The sequence below is a fragment of the Silene latifolia genome, chromosome 9 (assembly GCF_048544455.1).
Source record: "Silene latifolia isolate original U9 population chromosome 9, ASM4854445v1, whole genome shotgun sequence".
Taxonomy (NCBI): Eukaryota; Viridiplantae; Streptophyta; class Magnoliopsida; order Caryophyllales; family Caryophyllaceae; genus Silene; species Silene latifolia.
Window position 1 is genome coordinate 88,254,263 of NC_133534.1, and position 22,895 is coordinate 88,277,157.

General features: G+C 37.2%; 1 protein-coding gene and 1 long non-coding RNA gene across 2 annotated transcripts; one reads left to right on the plus strand and one right to left on the minus strand.

The window, feature by feature from the left end:
• The first annotated feature begins 3,982 nt into the window (after nucleotides 1-3,982).
• LOC141601313 (uncharacterized) lies at nucleotides 3,983-6,866 on the plus strand. The gene is made up of 4 exons (XM_074421583.1): nucleotides 3,983-4,590; nucleotides 4,693-5,162; nucleotides 5,272-5,565; nucleotides 5,623-6,866. The coding sequence occupies exons 1-4, from the start codon at nucleotides 3,983-3,985 to the stop codon at nucleotides 6,864-6,866; spliced, it is 2,616 nt and encodes an 871-aa protein (XP_074277684.1).
• Nucleotides 6,867-20,012: 13,146 nt separating this feature from the next.
• On the minus strand, nucleotides 20,013-22,277 carry LOC141598206 (uncharacterized). The gene is made up of 3 exons (XR_012523324.1): nucleotides 22,172-22,277; nucleotides 22,006-22,078; nucleotides 20,013-20,197 (listed from the first exon to the last, which is right to left on the minus strand). It is a non-coding gene; the product is annotated as an uncharacterized LOC141598206 (long non-coding RNA).
• Between the last annotated feature and the right edge of the window lie 618 nt (nucleotides 22,278-22,895).

The window sequence follows — 22,895 nt, forward strand, 5'->3', positions numbered from 1 at the left end:
AAATTCGTCACTTGTTAAAAATGATGAATTCATGCTACTTTTAAGAAAGTAAAGAGCTTATAACTTACAAAAGAAATTGTTTGATTCAAGTTAATTACTTCTAGAAAGTAATGGACATATGACTTACATAAGAGTATTTAAGTCACAACTCAATACAAGGCTTAGAGCCATGAGAATCCGAAATAAAAGGCTTGATTAGTGACAAAGGGTTTTGCACTAATAAAGAGATATTTCAGAGCAAGATTGGCTGCAAAGGGTTTTGCACTAATAGAAATGTTTAAGTCTATTTGGATCTTCTTGGGGATTATATATCATTATGAGATATATAGCGAGTGAATCTAAAACCCACGTCTTCAATAGAAGGAATGTATTCAATACATGTCATGAGTTTTAGTAGATTCTTGCAATCCTAAGATAATGTGAAACTTAAGAGAGGGTCTTAAGTAGGACATCAATGAGTTAGAATCAACATTTTGATCATGTGATAAAACATTTCTCGATAAGTCGAGAAGTTGTGTTTATACATGAAGTTTAGTGGGAGTTACGGAAATTTTAATTAGTCCGATATGTGGATGACATATTGATCATTAGGAATGATTTAAGACTTTTGGAGTATTATAATACATCTTGAATATCCGTATTTATGAAGATAAATCCACATGATATTAGCGTCAGTAAGAAGTCTTATGTTGATAAGATTCATGACTAGTTCAACTAAATTGAACATATTTGATTGATTTCATTTGCTTCCGCTGCCGAATCAATTAAAAAGAAATGATGTATAACACTTCATATGCTTTGAGTATGATGAATTGTTTTCAAAATCGAATTTAAGTAATCTTTACCAAGTAAGCTATAAAGATTACCCTTAAGAGCTTGCAGAAGCATTAAGGAAGTCAAGCAAAGTGTTTATGATGCAATATTGTGTAAGGGTGTTACACAAGTGACAATTGACAATTGAGATTGCGCATGGTTTCCGACAAGACCATAATCAAAACACATTAGGATGGTTAAGATACCATTGTGGTTATGTTATTTAAGAAATGGATTTTCTAGAATCGTTTTAGGCAATAAAGAACAATAAGAGATATTTATAACGAAAATTGAGTACACTTGCGATCATGAGATGTGCAAGAAGGATGAGTCCCGCACACTGTGAAAACAGTGGGAGCTATTCTTAGGCTAGAGGGCCTATGTCTTGATTGGATCTCGACACGTACTCAGAAAGTTTTGTAATGCAAATGTATACATTACAAAGGAAAACGAGTATGTAGTGAGGTTGAGTAAGGTACAAGAAATTGATAAAACCTACTAACCAAAGCCTTCTCAAAGGCTAAACATGATGAGTCATGTCATTTCAATTGAATTGAAATGAACAACTACGTACAAGATCATATTAGATTATAGAACATGAAATAGTAATCAGGCATTGACTATTCATATATGATAATCGCATTTGTCGTTCGAGTTTTACTTTAAAACTCTTTTATTATACCTTGTTACATCCAAACGGGTTGTAAAGACAATTGAACACCGTTAAAGTGAACACGGATTAGCATTGTATTCGCCCATAGTCACTTATATGAGGTGACGTCTCGAAGTGACTAGAGTGTGATGCGATTGATGGCAAGTTCAAGTGCCATAGAGTCATGTGAGATGACTAGTCGATCACATAGGCAGATGTTAGGAACACTTTGTCGGGCCCAGTGACCGCTTATAGAGTTTCGGCAAATTTATAAAGCCTGGTCGTGGCGAGAGCTACTATAGTATTCTAATGAGTCGATTCTTTTGACTAAAGACTGTTCACCTAAAATGACACAGTTTCAGATTAACTTTGATTTGTGTTACTACGACCTTCGTAAATGGGGTCAAATGGGCATATTTTGGGTTATGATGGCTGTGGCTAGTCGAAGGGAATAAGTGCGATAGGAATTGTCCACCCCCTTGTCAGGGTTAAAACAATATCTCAGGGCCACTCGAGGAGTAATTAATTGGAAATGCGTGGCCACGCTCGGAAGGTATCCATGGTGGATAAATTCCGGTCAATCAGTTATTCTCCAGATCGAGGAAACCACTCTCGATATGATCACTTGCAAGTACGACCCGAAAGACACCTTGCATTGAGTGAGAGATAGTAATAGGACAAGAGAATTGGTGGCGCACACTTGTCGAGGACAAGTGGGAGATTGTTGGGAAATGTGTCCTCAACAATAGTGCGATCACATGATTTAAATATCATTATTAAATCTCATTACAAGAATACGAAAGGGATGATACATTACATATATAGTCAATTGGCCCACACATATCGGTAATGACTGGTGGCTAGAGTTTGACATTACCGTGTCGTGCGACGGTGGTGATCGATTGATCCCTTGAGGTCACACCTAAAGGACGATTCCCTTAATTGAAAAGGTTAATTAGTTGTATACCGATACAGATTAATTAATTCCTTAAAATTGAACAATTCGATTTGTGAGAGAAAATATTGATATCTTATTTTAATGAGATTAAATAAGATTTATTTTAGTAATAAAATGTTTTATTACTAAAATTGTTTATTGTTTGAGAAACAATAAAGATAAGAATGAATGGTTGATTATAATTACAAGACATTGTGAATTATAATTATATGACCCATTTTATTTACGTGATCAAGTATCACTAGTCAATTTGTTGAATATAATTTAATTAATTTATAAAATGATATTTATGTGATAAATATGCATTTAATTAATTAGTAACATGTATCATACTACATGTGACATTTTGTGTGACAATTGACAAAATAAAATGGTAGTCCATTTTAAGACATGGACCGAAATGAAGGATGTCATGGTGGTGTATAGTTGATTATTTTATGAGATAATGCAAGTGTAATCATTCCTACACACACTAGCCTTACATACCTACAATATTGATAAGACAAAAAGAAAAAGCAAGATGCTCTCCCTTGACCTCTCATGGGCTGGCTCTACTACTCCTATTAGAGGAGTTTTAGTTCTTTTTCTTATTATTCTTACACTACCATTCATCTACATGCAATTGTTCATGTATTTTTCTCCTCTCTCTTTTATCTTTATCATGAAGATGAGATTTTAATTGAAATTGTTCATGTAAGATTACTAAAATTATCAAAGTAATATATGAGTATTAGTAATCAAATTTAAGGTAAACCACAATATAAACATCTAGTACATGTTAGTTTGTGGGATTAAGGGATTATCTTGGGTGCTACTAATTGGAGAATCTCTACTTTGGGATTTTTTTATGTTCATCCATTAATGGAAAGCTCAAGAACTAACAAGAAGGAGATCTTGTTGGTGCCCAATATGACCGAATTTCATATGGTGAGAAAATGTTTTCTTATCTTCTTTTATTTTAGTTTGCATGCATAAGATCACCATTAATTTTATGAGTAAATTAAAATGGAACATATATGAATATGTTAAGTATATAGATCTACTTTTCCTTCACCAATTTCATGTAAACTTTTATTTTTATTTTAATGAAAGCTGTGCGCATCTAAAAATTAAAAAAAATAAAATAAATAATAATAATAATAATAATAATAATAATAATAATAATAATAGTAATAATAATAGTAATAGTAATAGTAATAGTAATAGTAATAGTAATAGTAATAGTAATAGTAATAGTAATAGTAATAGTAATAGTAATAGTAATAGTAATAGTAATAGTAATAGTACTAGTAATAGTAATAGTAATAGTAATAGTAATAGTAATTTACAAATATGATAGTAATAGTAATAATAATAATAATAGTAAAAATGAATTTTACATAGAGAATCTAAAAAAATGTTTTTAGAAAGAGAAAGCTCTAGCTTCTCTCTAGATTTTCTAGGGTTTTGATTACAAAATGGCAAGAAAAATCCCAAAAAAATCACAATCTAAAAACAAATTAAAAACAAAAGCAAAATTGAGACTTTCATTTACTAATTGTACTGATCATAATCTCGATATGGAACAAGGTTCATCCTCTCAGAATTGTTTAGGGATTCCACAATCAGCTGATGCCCAGAAAACTCGAGAAGTAAGCGAAATTGTGGGAATTCCGGTGATTAATCTAGATACAATCGTTGATGCTGATGAGATTATTCCACCGTCTGATGAGGCTCCTGAGACAACTGCTGAGGTTGAAGAGATTGTTCCACCGTCTGATGAGGGTCCTGAGGCTGATTGGACCGAAGTAAGAGGTAAGAAATCTCCAACTGCTGGTCAGAATTTACTACAACTTACTAATGAGGATGTTGAGTCGGAAGTGCAATTTTGGGATACTGTTGTCGTTTGCTATGTCCTTGGTGGAAATCCTCCTTGGGAACTGATAGACGGGTTTATCAGGAAGATTTGGGGGGTTTATAAATTTGATAAAATATCGTTTCTCCCGAATGGCGTCTTCCTGGTAAGATTTCCTACTAAGGAGTGTCAGTCTCTAGTACTACAACAGGGATTTCCAATGTTTGATAACAAGCCTGTAGTTGTTAAGCCTTGGTCTGAATCATGTAGTTTGCATAAGGAGAGAGTCAAAGCTCTGCCAATCTGGCTTCGTCTTTGTGGGCTTCCTTTGAAGTTTTGAGGCAAATCTAGCCTTGAAAAACTTGCTGGGCTGTTGGGTAAATTCCTTAAGAGGGATGGAGCCACATAAGATAAAACTAGGTTGGGATTTGCTAGACTTTTGGTGGAAGTTGAGGTTGGACAAGCTTTTCCTGATAAACTGCATTTTAGAGATGAAAAGGGGAAGGAAATCAGCATCCTGGTGGAGTATGAATGGAAACCTTCATTTTGTGATACATGTAAGGGTATAGGTCATACAAAGGAAATGTCTAAGAAACGAGTCATAGGGCCTAATCCTAACCCACCTGTGGTGAAGAAAATCTGGAGAGCTATTCCTAAACCACCTGTGACAGTCAGAGTTAGTCAAACACCTAAGCCACCTGAAGTTCCATTTGGAGGGCCTACTTTTCATAATTCTGCGATGATTACACCTGTGACTGTCATACAGCAAGTGTCCAGACAGGAATTTGCTAGGGCAGGCAGCTCGTCACCTGTTAAAACCTATGTTGAGGCAATCACTAAGAGTTCAAATATGTCTGGTAGTCAAGAACAGTTGGAAGGGAGACAGGAGGATCCAACAGGAATAGGTAATGAATAATATAGGGAGTTGGAATGTTAGAGGAATAAATGGGGCCAATAAACAACAAGACGTTAAAAAGTTTCTTTATCATAATAATATTGGTCTCTATGGTCTAGTTGAAACTAAAGTTAAGGATCATGATTTTCTTACTATTTTGCATAATTTAGGACTTCATTGGGAGGGTATTAATAATAACAATCTGCATAATGGAGGAAGAGTATGGGTCATATGGGATCCTCAGACTTTTGGGGTTACTTTACTTCATAAAACTGCTCAAGCTATTACTGTGAGTGTGACTGAGCTTGCTATGGGGGATACTTTCACATTTACAGTTGTATATGGTTCTAATGATGATGAAGAAAGGAATGAGTTATGGGAGCATTTAAGGGATATGCATGATCAATATAAGGGTCCCTAGGGTGTTTGTGGGGATTTCAACAATGTGTTGGATTTTAATGAAAGAATAGGCAGAGAGGTTACTTGGGCTGATATTGCTAATTTCAGAAGCTGTGTCAATTACTGTGGTTTAACTGATATCAAGGGGCAGGGTGCTTTTGTCACTTGGAACAATAAACAAGTGCCTGCCTCTAGGGGTTTTTCAAGAATTGACAGGTTCATGGTGAATGCTGATTGGCTGGATGTCTACCCTGAAGGTTATGCTCATTTCTTACCTGAAGGGCTCTTTGATCATAATCCATGCGTTTGTTACAGGAGGTTGACTAGAATGAGGAGGAAAAATCAGTTTAAATACTACAATATGTGGAGCTTGGCTCCTGATTTTAAGACTGTGGTTAAGGATTCGTGGGATCAGCCTGTTCTGGGAACTCATATGTACATTCTGGTTTCCAAGTTAAAAAATTTGAAAGCTCCTCTTAAATCTCTCAATAGGAATGGTTTCTCTGATGTGGATAAGGCTGCTGGCATTGCTAGAAGTTTGTTGGAAGAAATTCAGATTCAGCTTCACAATAATCCTGGAGATCATGTTTTGAGCAATGCTGAAAGAGAAGCAGCAAATACTTACAGGCACTTGTGTAAAGTTCAATATAGTTTTCTGAGCCAAAAAGCAAAAGTGGATTGGTTAAGGTTTGGAGATGAGAACACTAGGTATTTTCATAGTCAGATCAGATCTAGACAAGTCCATAATAGGGTTATAAATATCACTGGAGGTGATGGTATCAATTATAGCACTTGTGATGGGATTGAGAAAGCATTTCTGGACTACTACAAAAGCTTATTGGGGACTTCGTTACCTACTGTGCATGTTCATGTTCCTACGGTTAGAACTGGGAGAGTGGTTACTGAGGCTCACAACAATATTCTGTTGACCCCTGTGACTTCAGCTGAAATAAAAGAATGTTTATTCTCTATTCCTTCTACTAAGTCACCTGGACCAGATGGGTACTCGATCCAATTTTTCAAAGACTCCTGGGATGTGGTTAGAGATGATGTTATAGTTGCTGTTCAAGATTTCTTCACTCATGGGAAAATGCTCAAGCAAATTAATACTATAACTCTTACTCTTATTCCCAAGCTTTCAAATCCTGTTAGTGTGCTGGACTTTTGCCCAATTGCTTGTTGTAACACCATATACAAGACTGTGGCCAAAGTGATTTGCAAACGACTGAGCATGGTTTTCCCAGATATAGTGAGTGAGAGTCAAGGGGGATTTATTAAAGGACGAAACATTGTTGAGAATGTGTTGATTTGTTAGGATTTAGTTCGTCTTTATAATAGGAAGGCTGCTTCACCACGTTGTATGATCAAAATTGATCTGAGAAAAGCCTATGACTCAGTTGAGTGGTGTTTTCTAGAACAAATGATGGGTGCTCTACAGTTTCCTCAGAAGTGTATTGATATGGTGATGATGTGTGTTACCAGTCCTTCTTATTCCCTAAATGTTAATGGCAACCACTTTGGATTCTTCCCTGGGAAGAGAGGATTGCGTCAAGGAGATCCTATTTCCCCTTTACTCTTCACTCTATGTATGGAGTATTTGTCAAGGATTCTTGGGGTGGTTGCTCAGCAGGACAGCTTTAAGTTCCATCCTCTTTGTGCTTCTCTGAGGTTGAATCATTTGCTCTTTGTAGATGATTTGTTACTCTTCTGCAAAGGAACAGATGTCTCTATTATGTGGATGCTGAGGGCTTTCTCTACCTTCTCTGCAGCATCAGGTCTAACTCATAATAAAGCTAAATCTGAGATGTATTTTAATGGGGTGCCAACTAGTACAATTGATCCAATTCTGCAAGTATCAGGCTTCCACAGAGGATCACTTCCTTTTAAGTATTTGGGGGTGCCCATATCCTCCAAGAGACTGAGTAAGAATGAAGGATATAAGCTGACAGAGAGGATTGTAGCTCGAATCAGGGGATGGGGTGCTAAGCATCTCTCTTATACAGGACGCTTAACTTTGGTGAATGCTGTTCTGAACAATTTACATGCTTACTGGGCAACTATTTTCCTGATTCCTAGCAATATTATGAATAAAATTACCTCTATTTGTAGGAACTACTTATGGAGTGGTTATTCTGATTATAAGAAGGTGCCTAACATCAGTTGGTCTACTTGTTGTTTGCCCAAAGTTGAAGGTGGCCTGGGAATTAAAGAGGCAAAAGTTTGGAACAAAGCTTTGTTAGGTAAATATGTGTGGTGGCTTGCTAAAAAAAGGGACCATCTCTGGGTCAAATGGGTGAGTAATATTTATATGAAAGGGATAGCTTGGACTGACTATAAGGCCCCTGTGGATTGTAGCTGGTCCTGGAAAAAGCTCACTCACATAATGGACACTTTCAAGCAAGCCTACACCAACAATAATTGGCTCAATACAACTGCTGAGTACACTGTTTATGCAGGATATGATTGGTTGCGAGTTAAGGAACCTGCTATTGATTGGAACTACGTCTGTTGGAACCCTCTGAATATCCCCAAATGCTCTTTTATTTTCTGGGAATTCATGCATCATAAACTTCCTACGAAAGATAGATTGATTAGAATGGGGCTTACTATTGATCAAACTTGTGACATCTGTGCCAGCCAACCTGAGACTATGATTCATGTCTTTTATGAGTGTGAATATGGGAAGCTATGCACCAGATTATTGCAACAAGCCCTGCACTGTAAGTTTCGTCTTCAAGATTATAATTTGTGGTACTCTAAGGGTAGAGGTGCTACTAAGCTGCAGAGGAATTACATAGGGGCCTGTCATGTTGCCCTTGTGTACTGGTTATGGAGAATGAGAAATGAAGCGAGAATGGAAGCTTCCATTAGAAGACCTGAGCATCTTGTGAACAAGATACTTAGTGATGTTAAGACTAGATTTCTAAAAGTTAATGTCTCGATGTTGTTAGCTAAAGATAGAAGTTGGTTTCAGTCTCTTTAGTGATAGCTATAGAGTAGATGATATGCTATAATGTAATTACCCCATTTTTGCAGATATATATATATATATACTTAACTTTCCCCCCCAAAGAATTATGAAATTTCCTAGTACCTTCCTTATACCTATCTTCTACTAGTATATGATGTAGAACGCGTAGGTTTTGAACGAACGAATTAGGGTTTGTAGAATTTTGCAGCGGAATTGTTGATTGTATTGTGAATGTAATGTGTGATTTGATGATATTGTGTGGATATTGTGAATAAAGAACCGAAAATAAGGGATAGAATAAATAATCTTGTTCTAACCTCGCAAGGTTATAGCTCGATTTGCTATAACTCAGCATCGCAAGGAAGAGTCCTAATCTAATCTCCCAAGATTGACACGAGTTTTACGAACTGTAAACTTTATTGTATTTCTGAAATATCCTGAAAAATAAGGCCACAATCGGTCCTTATTTATAGTCCTACTCGATGTCACAATCTGACTCGAGATCCAATCCCTTAACTTGTCTAAAAAGTTATCTAACTCTTTCCTAAACTAACTAGGAATAGGATTATTAAACTGAAATTAAACTAATAATAATCTAACTAGAATTAGGAAATAACAAGTTTCCTAACTCGACTAGGATAAATTAGTTTTCCTAATCTTATTCGAAAATAAAATAGAGTTGATTTAGGAAAACTAAAACAGACTCGACCTAGGAAATACTAGCTAATACTCCTACACATCTTTGGAATCCGTGTAAGGCAGCCTTGGAGTTTATGCTATTCAGCTCCTTTGTCGTTGTACTCTTCATTCCATAATGCTCCCGCATCATACTCCCCTTCTTCAAAAAAAGAATCGACCCGATTCTTGGACGAACGACCTCCCGGATCAAATACGAACCTTAAAAATCTGGATGCAAAATCTTTGATGGGTAATAGCAATGATCTCAGATCATCTTTAAGCTCATCATCCTCGATGCCAACTTCAAGGTCATCTATATTGATTGATTTCAGACTCCTCTCGTGCCTTTGCCGCTTGAACCATCTTTTTTTGTGTCTTCCCAGCTTGTGCCTGCCCCTTTCGCGCCTCTTAAACTATCTTTGCTTGTGCCTTCCACCCCACCACCCTCCATGCACAAGTATATAAAATTCGAAATAGCACTTGCTTGAGCTAATCAGACCACCGTGAACAACTTCAGAAATCGATCTCATGAAGAAATAGCATTGACATTCATCACCATATAGTTTCTTATCAATTGATATTTCAAGGGGCGATTGATAACGTTCTTTGTATTGAAAATTTGAACAATCATTACCATCTAATAATACCTTACCCAACATCATATTAGCTTTGTTGGGTTCATGAATAGACAGATTTGAAAGTTCATGAAAAAGGTTACATTAACCTTATCCGAGGTTATAGTACCCTTGGTTGAGGTTATAGTACCCTTGGTTAAAGTTATAGTACCCTTGGTTGAGGTTACATTAACCTTGAGCTGTTCATCCGCGTCTTCTACGTACTCCTCTTCTTCATGAATATTAGTAAAATTTTCAGCCTTTTCTTTTTCAATCTGATCACCTTCATCTAATGGCTTGACAATACATATAAATATATCGTCTTCCTCATTTACTTCATCATTCGGAATCTGACAGTCTTTTAGACAGACTTCTGGACTGTTCGTTTGGATAAGGTCTGTCGTCTCTACAATTTGACAGTAGTCTGGACTGTTCTTTGTCGTCTCTCCATGTTTTTCTGCTCCTGTTTCGTGAGCAACTTTAGGAGATTCAATCTTTATCACCTCTTCCTTTGCTCCACAAGATTGATTACGTTCACGCTCCCACTTCTCGTATTTGGATGAAAGCTGATCAATTCTACTTGTTATGTCTTCCCATAACAATTCTTCCTCATATTCCTCCAACTTCTTCAATGCTTGCCTGAGTTTTTTTCGAGACATGATTTCGTTCTTCCCAAGATTAATTTGTTAAGAAACAAATTTGAACATAGCTCTGATACCAATTTGATGTAGAACGCGTAGGTTTTGAACGAACGGATTAGGGTTTGTAGAATTTTGCAGCGGAATTGTTGATTGTATTGTGAATGTAATGTGTGATTTGATGATATTGTGTGGATATTGTGAATAAAGAACCAAAGATAAGGGATGGAATAGATAATCTTGTTCTAACCTCGCAAGGTTATAGCTCGATTTCCTATAACTCAGCCTCGCAAGGAAAACTCCTAATCTAATCTCGCAAGATTGACACAAGTTTTACGAACAGTAAACTTTATTGTATTTCTGAAATATTCTGAAAAATAAGGCCACAATCGGTCCTTATTTATAGTCCTAATCGATGTCACAATCTAACTCGAGATCTAATTCCTTAACTTGTCTAAAAAGTTATCTAACTCTTTCCTAAACTAACTAGGAATAGGAATATTAAACTGAAATTAAACTAATAATAATCTAACTAGAATTAGGAAATAAAAAGTTTTCTAACTCGACTAGGATAAATTAGTTTTCCGAATCTTATTCGAAAATAAAATAGAGTTGATTTAGCAAAATTAAAACAGACTCGACCTAGGAAATACTAGCTAATACTCTTACACATCTTTGGAATCCGTGTAAGGCAGCCTTGGAGTTTGTGCTATTGAGATCCTTTGTCGTTGTACTCTTCAATCCATAATGCTCCCGCATCATACTCCCCTTCTTCCAAAAAAGAATCGACCCGATTCTTGGACCAACGACCTCCCGGATCAAATACGAACCTTACAAATCTGGATGCAAAATCTTTGATGGGTAATAGCAATGATCTCAGATCATCTTTAAGCTCATAATCCTCGATCCCAACTTCAAGGTCATCTATCTTGATTGATTTCAGACTCCTCTCGTGCCTTTACCGCTAGAACCATCTTTTTTTGTGTCTTCCCAGCTTGTGCCTGCCCCTTCCGCGCCTCTTAAACCATCTTTTCTTGTGCCTTCCACCCCACCACCCTCCATGCACAAGTATATTAAATTCGAAATAGCACTTGCTTGAGCTAATCAGACCACCGTGAACAACTTCAGAAATCGATCTCATGAAGAAATAGCATTGACATTCATCACCATATAGTTTCTTATCAATTGATATTTCAAGGGGCGATTGATAACGTTCTTTGTATTGAAAAATTGAACAATCATTACCATCTAATAATACCTTACCCAACATCATATTAGCTTTGTTGGGTTCATGAATAGACAGATTTGAAAGTCCATGAAACAAGGTTACATTAACCTTATCCGAGGTTATAGTACCCTTGGTTGAGGTTATAGTACCCTTGGTTAAAGTTATAGTACCCTTGGTTGAGGTTATATTAACCTTGAGCTGTTCATCCGCGTCTTCTACGTACTCCTCTTCTTCATGAATATTAGTAAAATATTAGTAAAATATTACATTAACCTTGAGCTGCAAATGCAAAACACTCCTATTCTTCATGAATATTAGTAAAATATTACATTAACCTTGAGCTGTTATATTAACCTTGTTGTGTTTTGCATTTGTAGGTGGTTTGTTTTTTTTTTTGGATTTTGTCCATTTTGCGCCGTCTTAATGCCAAAATTTTGGCTGACGTTTTTGTTTTGTCCTGATTGAAGGGGAGTGTTCTGGGCACACTAGGTACATTGTCGAGGCTCTAGAGCGGGAGGATGATCCTGGAGGAGGAGAGACAATTGTTGCCTTGTCCTTGTTGATTTATGTTTCTCCCTGCCGGCCTTTGTCCAGCCTTTGATCACATGTTGATCATTGGCTTTCGTCTGCAGAACTTTGGACGTCTGATGGTTGGGGTTAACACCAGTGTGTCGTTCTACGTTGCCATTTTCAGTCGTCATTGAATTCTGATTATTGGGTTTCAACACCGGGGTGGCAACCTCTGTTATGGCTCCTTTTCATCGCTGAATTCCGACGATTGGGGATTAACGTCGGGGTGATGCACTGAGTCACAATTCTTGATCGTCATGTCGTCCGAAATCTTCCAGGCATCATTTTCTTTTTTGTTTCGGGGTAGGAATGATGTATTACCATCATGGTAACCACCTCTGCTTCCGCGGTTACTCCTTTATTTTCCGTGTTATTCCCTTTCTTTTATGATTAGAAGGATAGGGAGTGCTTAGTTCAGTAGGTGGCGGATAACCCCTAGTCCATTGTTTTAGGCCAGTCTCTGTATGATAAATACTTGTACCGGATCCTCTTTATATGGTCAGTCGTTTGTCTCAAACGTGTGTTGATGTATTTTGCGTGAGGCGGCTTGTATATATGTGTTTTTGGTTTGTAGTTTATTTTTTTTGGCTTTTTTGTGTTGTTTTTCGGAGAAGCACGGTCGGCGGCTGATTCCCCTTTGTATTGCATTTGTTCATGCATCGTTAGTGTAGAAAACAGGCAACAGGTAGCACGTATGCACACACGTAATCACGCAAAAACATTTGACAAAAATAACCACGATGACTCGAAGTTAAAATTTGAAATTCGAAAAGAAATCTTAAAAATTCTGCGACAGGTCGTCACGTTTGGATTTTCCAAAAGAAACTGATTTGTTATTTTCAGCAATTAACTCGTGTTTGAATTAAATTGCATCGAATTTTGCCTAAAATTGATTTGCAACTCGAAAAACTAAAACTCAAACCGTCACGGGTGAATTTTAAAAGAAATTTTGCGAGTGTATTTGATTTGATATTTCTGAGATCAAGACTCGGATTTGCAAGAGTTTGAATTTTTGAATGAAATTCACGTCGCGTTATGAATTCTCTATTTTTGTGGAAAATACGAAAAACCGAAATTTTTTTGAAATTTTCGACTGACATGGAAACGATCCGTCGCGGGTCGGGCCGACTAGCCCTTTCCCCCTAAAAAAAGAGAGAAAACCCGTATGTTTAAAGCTGCGTCATGGAAACCGTGTCGGATTTCGTAAAACGCCAAAACAAGAAAATGTGAGTGTGAGAAAACACAAAAATTCCCAGATAGGCCCGAAAAGGCGCGAGCCTTAAGGCGAGAGAATCTACGTGTCAGGAAGAAACACAACTTGATAGGGACAAATTAAGGTGTGGATCATGAGGACCAGCCCAAAGAGGCGCGAGGCCAAGGGCGATGGAAGTGAGCTTCAACTTTTTTTGGAAAAAAGCGCTGATTATTTTGAATAAATAGGGATGTTTGTGTTTCATTATTTCATCTTCCGAAACACGAAAAACATCTCAAAAACCTTTCTTCTTCTTCCACAAAATAAATCATGGATGCTTTCGAAAATAGGGTGCGACATTGGTGATACCTGTCGATGTGAGTATCAAAAATAACATTTATAATTTTCCGAACTAAAACTAGCAAGTGGTAGTAAGGGTCGACCCGCAGGAAGGTAGGGAGATAATAGTTGCTTTACATTTCAGTCTATCGGTAACAGTGAGGGGGGGGGGGGGGGGGTTTGATGTGAATTATAACTAAAACTAATAACATAAACTAAATAAATAAATAAAAGTTGCAAAAGATGTAAACAATGATGAAAGAAATGCTAAAACGGTCGGTTCACTATAGCTGCGATGGCACATAAACCTAGGTAAGTCCGAAATACAGTCGTGTAGGATGGGTAAAACAAGTCCTCTCGGTCCAAGTTAACTAGTAGCTCCTTTCGGCCTATGCTACCAGTCCCTAAGTCTCACTAATGCTAGCTCTCGCCCCGAATAGTGATTCCTAAAGCCTAAATTACATTATCTTTCGATCTCATCAATTTAGTCGTCTTAATTCGTTAATTAATGCCCTTCCTTATCTTTCGATCTACGGGTTGGTCAAAACTAAGCATCTAACAAGTCTCCTCTCGGTCTCTTTGTTAAATATTGCACTTAATGAAATTAACGATGCTAATCAAACATGAAGTCAGTCGATCGACTAACCGGCTCAGTCGACCGACTAGTTAAGCTAGTCGATCGACCAAGCCCTAATTCGGGGTCACCTATTCTAATACCATCTACGCCATAGATCCCCTACATCTTAGCAAGGGGTGTTTAGCTAGACATATTGACGACAATAATAACAGTAAAATTTATAAACAAAGCAAATGATTTCATAATTAAATTAACTAAACAAATAATTAACATGAAACGGTAAATTGGCTTTCGGAAAACTAAACTAGCAAGAACTAAACTACGGGGGAAATAAATGTAAACTGAAATTAAGGAATAGAGTTACCGAAGCAAAGGAATAAGCAATGAATCCGAAAGTAAGATGAGAACTTTGTTGAGAATTCTAACTACGAATCACTAATGTATTATAGGAACTGAATTAAACTAAGCTAATGAATGATAGATCTATCAAGCAGCAGGTAAAGTTACGTTATATAGGAAAATAACATAACCTATTCCTAAACCTAATTCTAATTGGGCTTCAGTCTCTCGTCTTTTAAATTGCGCATCAGCTCGTGGAGTGGTCGATCGACCACTGAGGCCAGTCGATCGACCACATGCGCTGTACAGAATTGCATTCTGACGATTCCTGCAGCGCGCACCGATCTTAAAACAGCTGCTATTTCTTTGTTTTTTGGTCAAATCAGGCGTTCTACGCGGAGTTGGAAAGCTAAGAGGATAAGCTTTCACCTCCAATTGGAATCACTCGATTATCTGCTCTAGAATGCGAGATATAGCCATCTGAAGCAGCCTGCAATGTCGAGAAGCATTCTGACTGTCTATAGACCATGTAGGTCAATCTATAGACCACTGTAGCTGGTAATCCGCTTCTAAAACTCTCGCAAATATGTCTTTCAGGCCTTGCAATGCGCACCAAGTTCGCTTCCTGAGTCACTACTTCATGTCAAATGCAATGCTAAGTACTTAGGGACGGATTCGGCTCGATTTCCGCTGGATTCTTCACATTTCTGCAATATTATACAAAAACACGAAAGTAGACGGAAACAGGGAAAATAGTAGCATAAACTACATAATTGAGCTCTGAAATGCGTGTGAAATAGGGTGTAAAACATCATATTTAGGACACGTATCAAACTTCCCCAAACCAAACCCTTGCTTGTCCCCAAGCAAAAACTAGACTCGACTCTAAAACTTAATTGGAACGAGTTCAATCTCAGAGCGAAATGCAAACTGTAAAGCCTAAACCAGTTTAATCCTAGAACTAACAATCAATTAGCAATATGAATCATGCAATTGAGTTATATAGTCGTTAAAAACTGCTGAACCGTCAACTATAGAGACTTATCATCATGGACTCTCACGGGCCGCTCATATCACACATAAGCACAGGTGAAAATATGTAAAAGATAGAAAGAAGTAATTTTGTAGTGACACTCACCTAACTACGACCTATAAGAACATGCCTGCAGTCTAATATGAAAATAATCTTTACAACCGTACATATGCATTCCAACCAAACAAATGACCATGACACATGCCGAGGTAAATATGGATATGTGAGGTAAGGGTAAGAAGGGGCTAAGACGAATTTGGTAAAAACATAGTTAAAAGCCAAGCTAGTAACTAAGGGAACCAAACTAATAAATCATCCCAACTTATTGCTCAAAATTTCAATCGAAACAGTGCTAATAGCAAGCACAAATCTTACAATCTCCGATATAATTGTAATTCCCCAAATGATGATAATAAAGCATGGGAATAAAATCACCAACTAATCAAAACTCCAACCATGTGATTTTATTTTCTTTTTTCTCGGGCTTCAGTCGATCGACCAAGATGACTAGTCGATCGACCGCCCTCTACAGTACAGCATGCGTTTCTTTTTTTTCTTTTTCCTTTTTTTTTTCTTCTCTTTTTTTTTCAAGTTCTTTTTTTTCCTTCTTTCCTTCCTTTTTCAACTTCCCAACATCATCTCAAAATGAACATTAGCTACCAAAAACAAAGTAACAATCCCAAGAACATAAACTACTAGCTTGACAAGGGCAGGCTAAGTGTAGGATGTAGTTATCGGGACAAAAAGGCTATTTCTGGCAGTATGAGGCTTATGGGAAAAATGAATAAGGAGGTGACCTCTTTCACATGTGTCAACAAACCACAGAACGAATGCATACAGGTATTAAGCAGATTAAGTTCATATTTATGCAAATTGATGTAACATGTCTCATAAGGAGTACTACTCACAATCGTAGATAAACTGGTCATGAATGACACTAGTTATAAGCTCTAAATCTCAGAAAATGATGTAGTTTGCCAAAAATCAAAGTCAAGTTTAAAGTTCAACAAGAAATTTAACGAAAACTCGTAGACTATGCAAATATGATTTTACTAATAACATGTCAATTAGCAAGGCTTAGGCATAAACGGCTGAAAATTCAATGTCATCATTGAAATACTACCGTTCCGACTCGACCTATATGCTGAAATAAACGTGCATTTTTGGAATTTTTGAAAGTTTTTCAATTTGTTTTTGGATTTTTTGTATATATAAGAGAAAAGAAATAACAAATGCAAACTGAAGTGCAATAAACGTGAAACAGAAATGCAATTAAACATGTGAATGCAATGCAAAACCCTTCCCCAAACCAAATCACACAATGTCCCCATTGTGCAAAATCATATAATGAAAATAGCAAAGGAATTGGGATTTTGCGATAAATAACTAAATAAGACATGAAGAGGACTCGAAAACTCACAAGACTTTAAGCGCAGCAAAAGGAAACCTCCCCAAACCAGCGTGAGCTAGGAGGTTTCGGTAGCCAGCAGTGCTACCATAAAGTACCTGAAAAGACAGAAAATATCGCGCATTATCCGAGAAAACAAAAATGAAGCGGTAAATTACGTGCAAAGAATTAAATTGAAGAAAGAAGTACAACAGCTACAGTGGTCGATCGACCAATGGTCCTGGTCGATCGACCAGTTCACGATGATCAAAGGGTACTGTACTGCTGAGGGCAGTCAATCGACTAGCTAGGTCAGTCAATCGACTGACCTACCTGACGAAACAGCTTCTTTCTTTGAATTAACTCAATGAGTTGAGTTAACTTGGTCTAATAACCTGTAAATGCACATAAAAACGCGCCCAAAATTGCGCTAAACCCAATTGTAACAGTCTAAAGACGGAAATTAAACTAAGCACACACTAAGAGTTCTTATTTATTTTTCTTAAACAACTACGAATTTTATTCGCAAAACTAAACAAATCACATCCGGGTTGCCTCCCGGCTAGCGCTGGTTTCAGAACGGTCCCGCTCGACCTCTTTTTCTTCAGCAGCTTACTCTAATGGAGCCCAATCAAAACAACTTAAGGCTCTCAGCAACCTATCATACATCTGCGCATGTGCTACACAAAATAGTAAGTAGCACCATAAGATAGAAATAACATAGGAAATCAAAATGTAAAAACATTTAAGCCTAACAATTTTCCTATGGCAGCTCCTAAAATCAACCACAAAATAATTCTGCCCTCGAGCTAAGGGCAGAATATAAAAGCTCAAATTATCCGCAGGTGGAAATTTAGAGAGCTCTGGAGCAATTGACTCAAAAATAACGCGAGTAGAATTAAGATGCTCAGACGGGTATGAACTGTGAGGTGGAGAAGTCTGGTCATCCAAAGGAGAAGGTGGATAATCATCCCAAATACAAGGGGCGGTAAAGTCAAATGGGTCAATCGGGTCCTCTATAATAGGTTCATCTATAATATCGTCATACACATCCCAATTAACCTCAAGACTGTCAAAATTTTCCTCCTCACTCTCCTTATCGCTAGACTCGTCAAGTCGGAGATTCTCAAAGAGATCCTCCAAATCGACCTCACTATCAGTGCAAGAATCATAAAGGGGTTATAAACTATCCTTATAAAAAGGATTGTCAACCACGCTAGTGGTCTCCTCTATGTCTCCGTCAGCATTTCCTAGATTGGTTTCTAAGGTCTCACCCACCCCCTCATCTGAGTCAACATGAAGAGAAAAAGTAGGTTTAAGAGATTCAGTAGCAAACCAATTAAAGAACTCTAATACCTCAATTACGGGGATTCCTTCGAAATCCCACTTACCTATAGACTCAAGGTATGCTCGCGTAAGTCTTTCATATACCGGAAAATAGTGCAGCATATTTGGAGATCAGAAAAGGAATCTCGTATGGGCTCAATAAACTCCCAAAGTCTGGCTAAATAAGCACCAAAGATTTCATCCTCTTCCTGTGGAAAACTTAGAACATGAAACATGAAAACGGTCTCAAGGAACCGAAGTTCCCTGAGACTAAAGAAAGAAAGACTAAAATCAAAAACAACTAAAACTAGCGCTGCCTCCCCGACAACGGCGCCAAAATTTGATATCTGTCGATGTGAGTATCAAAAATAACATTTATAATTTTCCAAACTACAACTAGCAAGTGGTAGTAAGGGTCGATCCGCAGGGTGGTAGGGAGATAATAGATGCTTTATATTTCAGTCTATCGGTAACAGTGAGGGTGTGAATTATAACTAAAACTAATAACATAAACTAAATAAATAAATAAAAGTTGCAAAAGATGTAAACAATGATGAAAGAAATGCTAAAACGGTCGGTTCACTATAGCTGCGATGGCACATAAACCTAGGTAAGTACGAAATACAGTTGTGTAGGATGGGTAAAACAAGTCCTCTCGGTCCAAGTTAACTAGTAGCTCCTTTCGGCCTATGCTACCAGTCCCTAAGTCTCACTAATGCTAGCTCTCGCCCCGATTAGTGATTCCTAAAGCCTAAATTACATTATCTTTCGATCTCAGCAATTTAGTCATCTTAATTCGTTAATTAATGCCCTTCCCTATCTTTCGATCTACGGGTTGGTCAAAACTAAGCATCTAACAAGTCTCCTCTCGGTCTCTTTGTTAAATATTGCACTTAACGAAATTAACGATTCTAATCAAACACGAAGTCAGTCGATCGACCAGCTACCCCAGTCGATCGACTAACCGGCTCAGTCGACCGACTAGTTAAGCCAGTCGATCGACCAAGCCCTAATTCGGGGTCACCTATTCTAATGCCATCTACGCCATAGATCCCCTACATCTTAGTAAGGGGTGTTTAGCTATACATATTGACGACAATAATAACAGTAAAATTTATAAACAAAGCAAATGATATCATAATTAAATTAACTAAACAAATAATTAACATGAAACGATAAATTGGCTTTGGGAAAACTAAACTAGCAAAAACTAAACTACGGGGGAAATAAAAGTAAACTGAAATTAAGGAATAGAGTTACCGAAGCAAAGGAATAAGCAATGAATCCGAAAGTAAGATGAGAACTTTGTTGAGAATTCTAACTACGAATCACTAATGTATTATAGGAACTGAATTAAACTAAGCTAATGAATGATAGATCTATCAAGCAGCAGGTAAAGTTACGTTATATAGGAAAATAACATAACCTATTCCTAAACCTAATTCTAATTGGGCTTCGGTGACACCCCGCGATAAAGCGGAAAGTAAACTACTAAATATATGCGAAAAATGTGAAGTTTTTAAAACTTTTATTTAATAGATAGAGTTTAGCATGCGGGAGTCACGGACATTCGACAGAAGGAAAAGCGGAAATAAAAACAAGGGTCCATACAAATAAAACGGTCAAAAGTGGGGAAAATATATCCCTCGAATGACATAAAGAAATAGGTGAGTCTAAGCGGTAAATAAGAAATCTAAAAGTCCGGGGTACTCGCTAGCTCACACGTCAAACCCCATATAAGCATCTTCACCAACCTGTCATTCATGTAAACATGAAAGCCACAGTCAGTGGGGAGTAACTCAAGGTTCTCCCAACCACAAAACATCAAGATGAACATGACAAAACGCATAAACAAATGACCAGATTAAGTAAGATGAGAATGAGTTGAATTGTAACTATGCATATGAGCATACATGTTCAAAGATTCATAAATAAGGAAAAGGAATAAGGTAGGCAAGTAAGCAAAGCATAAACAAAGTTAAATAATGGAGGAAAATGTAAGAAGGCAAGATAAAGACCACTTAACCATGAGCACGTAATTCAAGGAGACATGACCAATATACCCATCCAAAATGCAAATCCTTTACTACACTCATCAAATATAATTTCCCCTGGTAGGACGACAATGATAATCACAAAGACTCAATCCTAGTCTAAATCTGGCCAGACTCTCGGGGCAGAACGGTCCCCGATTCGACATGCGGCAGAACAGTCCGCATCCAAGACTTTATCGACAGAACGGAAGTCGAGAACCCACAATCGGCAGAACAGTCCGAAAGAAGCGGAATAAATGAGCTAAATCCATACTTGGCAGAACGGCACAAGCAGGCATAAAAGCATGTCAAGCATATATGATGGTACTATGGCATTTCTACAAGAATGCGACTCATACAGGTAATTATTTATAATCGTCTTTTCATACTTGAACATATAAAATAAACATTTCATTTTATATTTATACATGTCGGTTAAATAAAATAAATAAAATATAACAGGTGGTAATGGATAATTTACGTCATGTGGAAATTTACGAAATGCAAACAATCCAATACAAGTGACAAATTGAGCCCAAAAATATAGGAATGGTGAGCCCACAAACATCAAGAAATTGAGTCCATGTAAAATAGAGAAGTGAGCCCAAAAGTGATCATAATTTGAGTCCAAGAGTTGAATGTTGGTGAGCCCAACATCAATATCCACAAAATAGAAAAGAATAAAATAAAATAAAATAAAAATAAAAATAAAAAAAGGAATGGCATCAGCATTCAAGGCATACAGGAAAGAAAGTGGGTGAGCAAAGAATTTCGCTCAATGAAATCATACAGGGAAGCAAGAATGCACGGCTCCTGTACTCAGACCCCTACTTGACAGTCCAAACTCGAGTTTTCCAAAGCGGTAAAAATCGAATATACATGTGACGGCATTAGCATGAGGACACAAACAGGAAAAACGATTCGAGGGACCGATTAATTCGTCTCAAAACAAAGTTCGAAAACTAGCATGGAACAATTTAAAGCCGTGGTTTAACGCTCTCATTTCAACTCCGTTTTAAGACGAGATTAAAACGGGGAAAACAAGTGTACATGTGACGATCCTAACATGAATAGAATGCGCACCAAAACCATTTCGAGTGACTGATTTGTCCCTCCCCAAAACAGCAGCAAAACGTCAAACGTACAGCACAAAAACCGACTTCCAGCAGCTTATTTTAGAACGGACTCGAGACGTAACAAGCAAGTAAGTTAGGGCGGTATAGACACACAAGGGGCGTAAATAAAGCCATCATCTTCAACATAAGAGAACTCAGAAAATCCAGCAGATATGAACATACAACTTACTCAGCAAGAAGAAAGCCATACACTATTTCTGAACTCGAAACCGGGTAAAAGAGAAGGAACAAGCAGTGAAACACGACCACCATGAAAGTTTACCACATGTACTTCAAAGAACACTTCTATACCCGAGAAATCATTCAAAGGTTTAAACTTTTACTATAAACACAGAAAAGTCGAGTAGAAAAGGCGAGTTTCCCGACGTTTGTCGAGTAACCTATCACCGTTACCTTAACTTTCTTCAATCTTCAAGGGAATGGTCTATTATGAACGAGTTTCCTTCGGGGTCCTCGAACTCTTCACCTAAAAACTGTAATAAGAGCCGAGTTAGTTTAAAAACGTCACATTTATGAGATGGGTCGAGACGGGAACTCCACAAGGCTATACCTTTCTTACCTTAAAAGATGAAGGAAGAGATAAGGAGAAGAATGGTGCAAGAATTATTGAGTTTGGTCGAAAATTGAGCGAGAAATCTAGGATTTTAGGACCGCCATTAATGGGTTCTTTTTGTGAGCTTGCTCTGGTTTTTTGTTTCCAGCTGCGGAAATGTTTGTGTGGTAGGGGTTCTATGCAATTACACAGTAGCTTTTTTTTTAAAAGAATGGGGTGTGTTGGCGGGCTGTGATTGGGTGAGGAGAGTGTGAGAGAGTAAATTTATCATTATTATATTAGTTGGGTGCCAAAATTGAGGGGCGTGTTGTCGACCCGGGATAGGTCGAGAGTGGATAAGTTTAGCCTCACATGTGAGCATGTGACGGTTCTTTGCTAGACGGAGGTTCGTCTTAAACCTACTATAATTTAAGACGGAATTTTATTATCAATATAGTTATTATTATTATTATTATTATTATTATTATTATTATTATTATTATTATTATTATTATTATTATTATTATTATTATTTCTATCCGACGAAAACGTATAATTTGTATAACGTAAGCTTTAAAACCTATAGCTTTAATTAAATTACTTTTATTAATATAATGAAATTAACTAGTTAAAGTAATATAAAAGTATTATTTTTCTTTATGAAAATTATACGAAAAGGGCGGGTGTTACAATCACCCCTCCTTTTAAAAAGTTCCGTCCTCGAAACTTGAAGTAAGAAAATTACCTTAAG